This window comes from Arachis duranensis, chromosome 9 (genome assembly GCF_000817695.3).
Source record: "Arachis duranensis cultivar V14167 chromosome 9, aradu.V14167.gnm2.J7QH, whole genome shotgun sequence".
Classification (NCBI taxonomy): Eukaryota; Viridiplantae; Streptophyta; class Magnoliopsida; order Fabales; family Fabaceae; genus Arachis; species Arachis duranensis.
The window spans coordinates 117566271-117576625 of record NC_029780.3 but is presented as its reverse complement, the minus strand read 5'-3'; the positions used below and the strand labels follow the sequence as shown (position 1 = coordinate 117576625).

The 10355-nt window shown below is 33.5% G+C and overlaps 1 protein-coding gene across 2 annotated transcripts; it reads right to left on the bottom strand.

Moving 5' to 3' along the window:
* Positions 1-2418: 2418 nt before the first annotated feature.
* On the bottom strand, positions 2419-5666 carry LOC107467886 (spliceosome-associated protein 49). 2 transcript variants are annotated; one of them, XM_021131592.2, is made up of 5 exons: positions 5463-5666; positions 4377-4503; positions 3472-3683; positions 2982-3144; positions 2419-2843 (listed from the first exon to the last, which is right to left on the bottom strand). In XM_021131592.2, the coding sequence occupies exons 2-5, from the start codon at positions 4408-4410 to the stop codon at positions 2713-2715; spliced, it is 540 nt and encodes a 179-aa protein (XP_020987251.1). In that variant the 5' UTR covers positions 4411-4503; positions 5463-5666; the 3' UTR covers positions 2419-2712. The 2 variants fall into 2 exon arrangements, with proteins under 2 accessions (XP_020987251.1, XP_015942591.1); XM_016087105.3 differs by having other exon boundaries at positions 2431-2843; positions 2982-3129; positions 5463-5656.
* Between the last annotated feature and the right edge of the window lie 4689 nt (positions 5667-10355).

Sequence of the window (10355 nt, the reverse complement as noted above, 5' to 3'; positions counted from 1 at the left end):
TTGTGTCTCAACTCTCAGCCTCGAGTTATTTTCTAAATGAGTAAATTCTAAGCATAAAAAATAATAACTTTGCACAGATAATATATTAGAGATACTCATACACCTTTCTTGATAATTTAAAGATGAAGAGTGCGACAGAATTGATAGTTTTTGTGCAGGGCGGAGTTAGAGTAATTTTTAGGAAGGGGCCAACATAAAAGTATAATATTAGAAGAAGAAAAAATTAAAATTAAGGGAGGACTAATATAAAAATTAATGATATTTATATATTAAAATTTTTTATTTAGGGGGCCATTGCCCCTTCTCTAATACTTGCTTTTGTCCCAGTTTTTGTAATTTATAATCATTAATTAGCTATTATTAACATTTTTGATAGTCCAAAATTATATCTAATAATATAAGATTACACATTTTTTTGTTAATTAAATACTGTCTAAAAATATTGATCCCTAGACTTTCTCTTTAAAAATAATAGAACTATAAACTATCTAAACAAAATTAACTTTATTTATTATTTTTTTTTTTATTTGGGGTGTCAAGTAACAAAATTAACTTTTAATAACATCACTTTAGAAATAATGAGGAATTGATGGGAATTGGGGATGGTATTTGTCGCCAAAAAAGATAGTGCAATTCTCAAAGTCTTAAGAAGTCATTTATTAAAAAGAAATCTTAACAAAATATTATTGTTCTTTCGTAGGCATGCGTCGGTTTGCTTAGTTATGCAATAGCCGTTAACTAGGGAAGGTCATTTTGATTTAGATACAAATCCAAATGTCGAACGTAGACTGCATATTTCTCTACCATTTTCTTTACCTCATTAATTTCTCCTGCTTTTGCACATGTTTTTAATAATATTTGCAGGAGGCTAAGTATATCTTATTAACTTACCATCATCTAATGACGAGAACATAAATCTCAATTGCAGTTTCACTAGGTGGATTTTACCGTTTATTTTTTTAGATAGGGTGAAATTATGGTATAATACTCAGGCATTAAATTTTGTAGTATTTTTTAAAAGAAAAAATCTAAAAAATCAACTATAATTTAATTAAACTTCCTTTTATTTTTTATTTTAAATTTTAAAAAATTAAAATAGTGGAAAGATTTTTTTTTAATTATGGGAGTGGGACAATACATTGGGAGCGTATTAAAATATACAATACTAGGAAGACATATTGTCAATGCGCATTGAGCATATTGTCCAATCTCATAATTTTAGAAAAACCACAAATTCAATAATTGAGTACTACACCAAAATTTTTTAATATTAAAAAAAAATAGCCGAATTTTTACTTTTATATTAAAATATAAAAAGAATAAAAGGTACCCAGATTCCCGAGAATTTCTAGGGGGAGAATCTCTAACCTAATTGGGTTTCATCTGCCAAATACGACCGGATATTTTTGTTACCCAAACTAACCAAATGTCGACCTTTTTTTTTAATATTGGTTGACATTTGGTATAATGCATTGTTGGAGGCATGAAGAAAATGCTATGGGTGATTTGTAGAAAGCAACAAAAAGACGAAAATAAAAAAGCAAAAAATGAGGGAACAACTTGACGTATGATGGGGCGATTTCATGTATGGTAGAGACCATTTGTAAGAAAAAATAAAAAATTTAAATATGAGCAGGTTATAATTAACAAGTTAGAGGAAAATTAAATGGTTCAAAATTAAATAGTACCACATTTAAAATTAACACTTCAACAATTTATGATAAAGAAAAACACTATTATCAATCCAATATAAAAAATGTCCCCTAACTTATTTATACCCGCTCACATTTGAATTTTTTGTTTTCTTACAAATCACCCCGACTATACATGAAATCGCCTTCACCATACGTCAATTCGCTCCCTCCATATTCTGCTTTTCGGAAAAAAAAAAATTATTTTCGCTTTCTGCAGTAATCACTACCTCCATTTTCTGCAATAATTTCACCAAATATCAACCAATAATAAAAAAATTAGCCCACCAAATGTAAGGGGTCAATGATGCGCAGCCCAACTCACTGATTGCACATAAAGTCATAAACAATGATCAAGGGGCACTGCAATTGCTAAAAAGTATTGATTGTTAAAGAAAATATCTTCGGAAACATTGCAAATCTTTAGATGAAGAAAAAGGTGGTGGGGGTTCACATGCCATAGTATACGGCGGGGATTCCACCTAGAGAGGTTACTTTGCTTCCTAGAACTATGTATACTCATTCAATTAAATATATGACTAACTTTTATTTCAAAAATCTGAAACATACCATATCATACTAATAGTGTATAATAATATAGCAGATGACCATTCATTGGACATTGATCGAGGTATATAAACCATACCACACATCAATTTCAATTGAATACATCAAGCTATATTAAAGGAAACACTGGATAGTTTCTCTAATCAAGCAAATGCCCAGGTCATTCATTCATTCACAGGAAACCAGTAATCTTCAGAACTATTCTTCCAAAAGAAGTATGGTATTAAAATCATCCAATTTCATAAGCACTAATTCCACCAGGATAAAGTACATAGGTACAACAGCTACAACAATGGCAGTGCTTAAAGCATCTGCATTCCAATATATAATTGAACAATCCCATTTACATTCCACTAAGATATAAGACTACTTGTTTAAGGAAACCTTAATCTCTCACTGATCTTTTAAGATATTAGCAAGCTACTAAGATGGGTTAAAGGGATTAGCTTCTATCCTAGCGGCGAGACCTAGAACCACTTATGCTGTCCAATGTTGCCCCAAAAGCTCTACGGCTGAACTCAAAATCATGGCCACTGTTGTAAGATCCATGCCCACTAGGTAGGTCAGTTACTCGGCGACGAGGAGCTGGCGTTGGGTGTGAAAAATTAAATACAAAATCAATTGTTCAGCAAGCAAATTATTAAATTCCAATAGATAACTTCTAGTGACTGAAACGACAATGCCGACAAGAAACCAATGAGAGTGAGCGAAAGCATGTGTTACCTGCATAATCCGAAAAACGGTCATGTGCTGATAGCTTATCAGATTCTGAGTTATTAAACGGCACTGGATAAGGCCTTGATCTTTGAGACGAATTTGATGTTGGTGTAACTCCGGCAGAACCGTTAGGGGTTTTGTCTCTCCCAGATATCTGTTTTTTAGTAGACTGTGCAAATTATTAACATAGCCCGACACCAGGACAAATAACTACATTATAAAATTTGAATTTATTATTTTACTGCATGGTTCACCAGTCTATGTACAAAACTATTCAAACATGTTATATGATGGCCCAAAGAATAGTTTCAGAAATGGATGCATCCAAAATGCATAAATTATATCCAGCTACAGCCTATACTATGCTGATACATAATAGAGTCGTGAACTTTCAAAAAAAAAAAAAACAAAGCCAAATTTACATTTAATGATTGCTAATAGCGATTGAGAACATCCAGGGCACCACACATATAAACCATAGATGTCAAGAACGCACCGCAAACTTCAGTGTTCTGTTGTAGAGTGTTACAAGGCCTGAGAAAAGCTTGACAGCATAATCCGCAATCTCCTCAGTTTCATATTCTGCAAAGGCAAAGCCCTTAGGTTTTTCTGATTCCTTATCTTTAGGAATATGTAAATCTACCACTCGTCCTGCTTGAATTAAAATATCATACAAGACTCTGTCTGTTACCCTCTCATCCAGATTACCTGAGTCAAATAGTAGACATTGTTATGTTAAAAACTCATTTTAGTAAAACAAAAAAACATATAAACAGCATCAATCAAACCTAACTATCGAGAACAGAAAAAGCATATATGATAGACAAGATTGTATGGAAAAGTGCATAAACATGGCACACGACTGTAGATGTTGAGTGTAACTATGAATAACAGAAATAATTTTCCATTGTCACACTGTATTGCACAACAGATCATCCAAACATAATTTGGGAAGCATGTTTATTATGGAATCATTTGCATTAATTGATTGGCTTTTCTACATAGATTAATAACTTAACAAACTAAAAGAGAGAAAGGAGATATAATGCATTTTATAGGAAAGTGTCAGAAAAAAACTTCGTAAAACAAATTGTCCACTCATCAAAAGAGAAACATATCAAGATGTAAACAAGTATGGAGGGCATTTGAGCAAGCAAGCTTCTAACCAACTGTCAGTTAATTTTCCACAGTGACACAAACCCAACAAAATCTCCTGCCAAATGCATTGTTGTTGAGTACATAAATGACACACAAGTCCCATGTATTTCCAAATGGAAAAGTTATCTCACTTTAATCAAGAATGACATTTTCAAAAAGCCACACTCAGGCAACCTATTTCACAACAGATTGGGTGCAAAGATGCAGAAAGAGATTGAAGAGAAGGAAAATTAGTGAGCTCACCTATGTAAACAGTGCAATTAGTATTGCCAGACATAACTGTATCTAGATATAATGCCAAGCCCTGGCACACGGGAACCTCAAAATTTAGCACAAGAAGTGAACCAGCAGCAAAATAATACCACACAACCTGGAGGAAAAAATAAATAAAAAAGGGAACACCAAATTCTTAATAGAGACTTAAGTTGTATTCAAGATTTTAGCAATCAGTAAAGTAAACAAAGAGTTTGATCATTGCAGGCAGCACACTGAAGTTCAAATAAATAAATAAATAATGTTGCATATAACATTAATAGAATTTCTGCAATCTATTCTCATAAAAATTATGGGAGAAAAAGTTTTTTTTTCCCTTTAAATTTTATTTTTAAGTAAGCACATCAAATACAGGAAGAATAAACGAAATTCTGAATCTAGATTATGAGAGTTTCTTTCAACCCTTCTTTTACTAGTAGGTGATTATTAAATTACCCTGACAAGATCTCAGGGTACAAACTACAAAGCACAAAGCTCTAAGAAAAAGGCTTTATTTATAGGTCTACAATATGTTTTAATCATTCTGAGGCCAGAAATTTCAATACTTAGGAACCTAACAAGGTTAAATAAGCAAATACATTTCATTCCTCCCTCAATCTATGTTAATGCACTATAGATTGGTACCCTACCTGATAATAACGACTTGAATTCTAAGTCATATTTTCATTCCTAAAGTCTACAAACAAACTACAATCTTGAGTGAGATTTCTCCTTTAAGTTAAGAAAACAGAGTATTGAAGAAAAAATAACCAAGCAAAATTCAATAACAAAATGCCACATCTCATATACTTGCTCTTAAACAAGTTATAAGTCTATAACAATCTATATGAAGAAGAGAAAGTGCAGAAAAAGAAAAAGGGAGTACTGAAGCTAATTTAATAGTCTTGCCGAGTCTAACTTTCTCACATATGCTAAAAAATGAAATAACAACAATCATCACAAAAGCTATTCCTACATATTTTCCTTGGCGTAACAGCAATATAATTATAATATAAAGCAGCTAAGTAAGTGCCAAATTGAGCTAAACAGTGAATAATTGTAAAGAAGCTTGCGTACCAGTTGAAGGGCGAAACAGCATTCGGAGATTCAGGGGTGCGATTGCTGGTTGCGGCAACGAACTTACATAAGCTGAAGAAGAAATTCGAAGGGATTGGGGAATTAGGGATTAGGCAATAGGGTTAGGGTTCGGAATTTTTTAGACACGTGACTTAGGTTGGAAGAGGAAGAATCAGTGAGGACCAGATTATTCTAGAAGCGACGTGAGCGTGGACCCGTTTCCTCTTCCAGCGTGACATCCCCTTTTTTCCGTCTCTGTGTTGTTTTGTTTTTTTTTTATTTTTTTTATTTTTTTAATTATCTTTAAGATTTAATTTATTTAATTTTACTTTTAAAAAATAAATTAATTCAATTTTATCTTTCTTTTAATTTTTTTAACCGTTAATAATTAAGTAAATATTTTCTAGTATACGAAGTCACCTTTTCGTAAACCAAACTAAAACTGAATTTTAAAAAATAAATCAGTTTAAAATTGATTTAAAAAATTAAAACTAATTATATAATTTTAAAACTGGTTTTATATACAGTATATTTTAGAAATTCAGTTTTCATTTTTCAGTACTACTATTTACCAAATATGATTCATTAATCTAATAATTATTTGAATAAACTACCATTTTTATTTATAATAGTTTTAAACGCTTATAAATTTACCTATGAAAAAATAAAATTAAAGTTGTATTTTTGAAAGATGGGTTCCAAATAATAAAACTATCTAAACCCTGAAAAACTACTTAAAATTTTTAAATTACTTTTTTTCTAACCATAATCTCTCTCACTCCTTATCTTCCTCTCTATCCTCACTGCAAATACTAGAAGCAATATAATTAATTTCATAAAATTATTAAAGACTAATTTAATCAAAGACTTAAATATTATAAAACTTATTTTAATTTGATAATTTTCATTATCAACCATGCAAGAGAGTCTGACAACTTTGTAATCTTGATTGAGAAAATCAAAAGAGATAGCAATAATGACAGTATAGACTGTAAAGAGAGTGGTAGTGACAAGGTCACAAGAGGCTAATATAGTGACAGAGAGAAAGGTTGTAGAAGACGAGAGAGTGATAATAATGGCCGATAGTGATGCAAACAAGGCTATGGCTGACTCCAACGACAAAGAATTTGTAGTAGAATGCGATAGGAGGGTAGAGCTGGTGTCGGAGAGGAAGGAATTGTCATGGTAAAGGAAGTGGCGAACGACAACGAAAGAGGAGTTGAGGTGGGAGCCCTCATCAACCCGAGCTACTCCTTATCCACCTCCTATCTCCACGGAAGTCAATTTCTTAGTGGCACTAATTGCATTGCTGTTGGACTTGCCAAAAGCATCTCAATAGCCTTTAAAAGCACCCTTTTGATCTCAAATTGCTTTTTCTTTCTGTAGCCAAGGCTCAAACATCTTGAAAATTTTAATGCTTTCAGGAGTTTCAACAGCACCTCTTCACCTTCATTGAGGCTCTTCTGAGCTAAATCAGCTTCAGGAGTGAGGATTTTTTCCCATAGCATCCAACTACAATAGATCCATTTTCATCGATGAGTTTTGTCTTCGGTTTCTTTGTCCATGAGGATAAATTTTTCAAAGAAGCTAAGACTTTGCCAATGAAGAAAAGGGGAGGATGGTAGTGGTAAAGAGGAGGTGACGGCAGTGATTGTGGTGACGGTGGTACTAGCGGTTATGGTAGATGAGGAAGAGAGTTGGTGGGAAAGAATCTCAATGATGGTAAAGCCATAAAGGGTTAGGGATTAGGATGGTTAGGCTAAGAAGGGTAATTAGGAGTTTTTAGGTAATTTTGTAGGGTTTAAATAGTTTTGTTGTACGGAACTGATCTTTCATGGGTACAACTCAATTTCGTTGTTTCGCAGATAAATTTATCAGCGTTTAAAATTTTTGTGGATAAAAACAGTAGCTTACTCATAATTAACTAGTTTTCAATCTCATTAGTCATATATTTAACTCCTACGTACAAAACTTTGACAAAGTTATTATCATATCTAATGTAACCACACTACAAGAAACACGCTAAATACCGTCGGATTTAGTGGCAATTATTAGCATCAAATTTAGCGGCGATTTTGCGTTGGATACAAGCTAGAATTAGTTTTCCGAATTACTTAACGTAAGATATTATGTTCGAACACTAAATCTGACGGTAATTAGTGATACGAAATCTTATTTCAGTGGTGCCAACTTTACCCGTGGATCTTCCGTCGGATTCAGCCGCTGGTATATTGATTTAGTGAAACGCTGCATTTACGCAATTTACCGTCAGAAGTTTTCCGCGATAAAATTAGGGTAAAATTTAAATGCAAACCCCCTCCCCCTCACTTTTGCGAACTCACACTCTCTCTTCTCTCCTCTTGTATCCTCTATTTTTCCCTGAAGCTGCCGGCGTCGGCACCACCAACTAAAGCCTCTACTACCGTCGCCGCTGGACGTTATCATCGCTGGAGGTGTCGGTCACTGCTGGAGCCGTCGGGAACGTCGCCGCTGTTCACGTTCGTGTTCACTGCCGTCGGTGTTGGTGATGTTTTCGCGGTCACTGCCGCCTCCTGTCACCACCACGCCTCCACCATCTCGCAGCCACCTTCAAAGGTAATTTCGGCAATTTTTTTTTTAGATTTTTATGTGAGTTTAGGATTTTATTAAGTAGTTTATGAAATTATTGATTAAATTAGTGTAATGAAATTTATGATTAGGATTTGGTATAATTTTTTTTTCAGATTTTTTTTTGAGTTTATGATTTTGTTAGGTATTTTATCATATTATTGACTAAATTAGTTTAATGATATTTGTGATTAGGGTTTGATTTTTTTAGTTTTTTTTTCTCTAATTTTTTTGTGCGTTTAGAATTTTGTTAGGTATTTTATTATCAAATTATTGATTAGTGTAATAAAGTTTGTGATTGGGATTTCTTATGTTAATAATATAAATATAAATTAAATTAAGCTAAGTAAGGTTAAGTAGGGTGAGATTAATGGTACTCGAGCTGTTGGAAGACTTTGTTTAGTTTGACGAATTAGTTTTGCCTTGTGAATTTTTAATAAGTTTTTTTATTAGGACGGTGTTATTTCTCTAAGTTCAATTGGAGTTTGCTTCTTTAGTATTCTGTATATCCGTGTTTTAGGTAGGTTTTCTATCTCTAAATATAATCAATTGTTTAAGTTTTATGCCGAACTTACTTTACCTAGGATAGCGTTTTAAGACGGAAGTGGGAGAAGTTTGTGTAGAGACGCCTTCCCGAAATCCTTGTTTGCTGGAAAATTATGGAGTTATAAGGGGTTGTGCACTAGAACAGTTAGGATTTAATGTGTTATTGAATTCGTGTTTGCTCTAATTTATGTTGCAGTTGTTTTTCTGTGAAAACTGTTAAATTTATTCGGTGAATGTCTCTATATTAAGGAAAAGTTCTGACAAAATTTTGTTTTTATTGTTTAAAACATATTTGGTTTGTGAGAAAACAAAAATTGAATTTGGTTGGAGATTCTAATTATAGGAGACACCCTGCTAAATTTTCTAAAAATTTTAAGAAGTTGTATTTTTTGATGAATTCTAGGATGTTTGTTGCAAGATGATTCCAAGTTATCGTTTGTGAATATATGATAGGGACAACAGTGGTCGAGGGGTTTAGAACTTGAATTCTTTTAGGGGGTTGGTGCGTTTGTTGCATATGTCTTCAACATGAAACTGTTTAGGTCTCAAGAGATATGTAGGTGTCCGTGCTATAAGTGTGGGCTAACTAAGTGGTTAGGACCTTTGGATATAACACTTCACCTCTACCGTAATGGGTATTAGATATAGACAAAACACGGAGAAGTAGATAAGCAGGGAGTTAACCAAAATACAAACCAAACTATTACATCAAAAAGCATAATCATTTGTCTTCAGTCACTTCTGTCTTAGATGCTTGAACTCGTAATTGGGAATAAACTGGAACATCCTTGATGTAGTGCCTTTACTTGCTGCTGCAATTGTTTCTGCCAAGACGCCTTGACATGGTCTAGGTGGTGGAATAGGAGGTGGAGTATTAGACTGGATTGGTGCTAGATAATGTGGTCTAATGATAGGCTGCTCGACCCTTGCACTTTGGGGAATTGTTGCTCCAAAATTTGCTGCACCCTGTGATAAAGGAGATAGCATATGGAAAGAGTAAACAAAGCTATGTTAACAAACCTAACAGTGCAGTAACACAAATGGCAGATCTTTAACTCCAATTTTACTCACTATACTAGACACAAAACCTGGTGTATTAGTTGCGGGCTGAGTTGGATTAGGATGATCAACTATATTCTAAAATAATAAAAAAATTAGCCAAATATAATTCCAAGTCAATCCTAGTGAAATTTAAAAAAAGACATATAAGTCCCCAATGATTTTTTAAATATCCAACTAAGTCCCTATGGAAGCATTAAAAACCCAATTTAGCCCCCGCAATAAAAAATTAGTACATTATTTATGGTGGTTTACCTGCATTTGGGGTGCTGATTGTGAGACATGCATCTCTTCTACTACTTGGTTAGTGGTTCTACTAGTTGACTGAGCATTTGTACTTCTTCTTGAGTTGGTTGATCTTCTATTTAGAACGGGAGGACCTTTGCATGTTTTCTGGTTATGTCCAGTCTCTCCACATTTAAAACATGTAACTCGAAATGTCTTTTTTACCTTTGAACCACTTGTCTCATTCTCAGATGGCTCCTTCCTTCTTCTCTTAACTGGTCTTCCAACAGATCTCTTCAACTTAGGTGGAATTGGGTGAATAACTTCAATCTTGTCCCAATACTCTTCTGAATTCACTAGTTGGATGTAGGATTGGTATGTGGTCATTGTTGCCCCAATTTTCAGTAATGGATATAGATAGTCTTCAGGCCTGTCACCCCTCTTAGCAATAGCAGC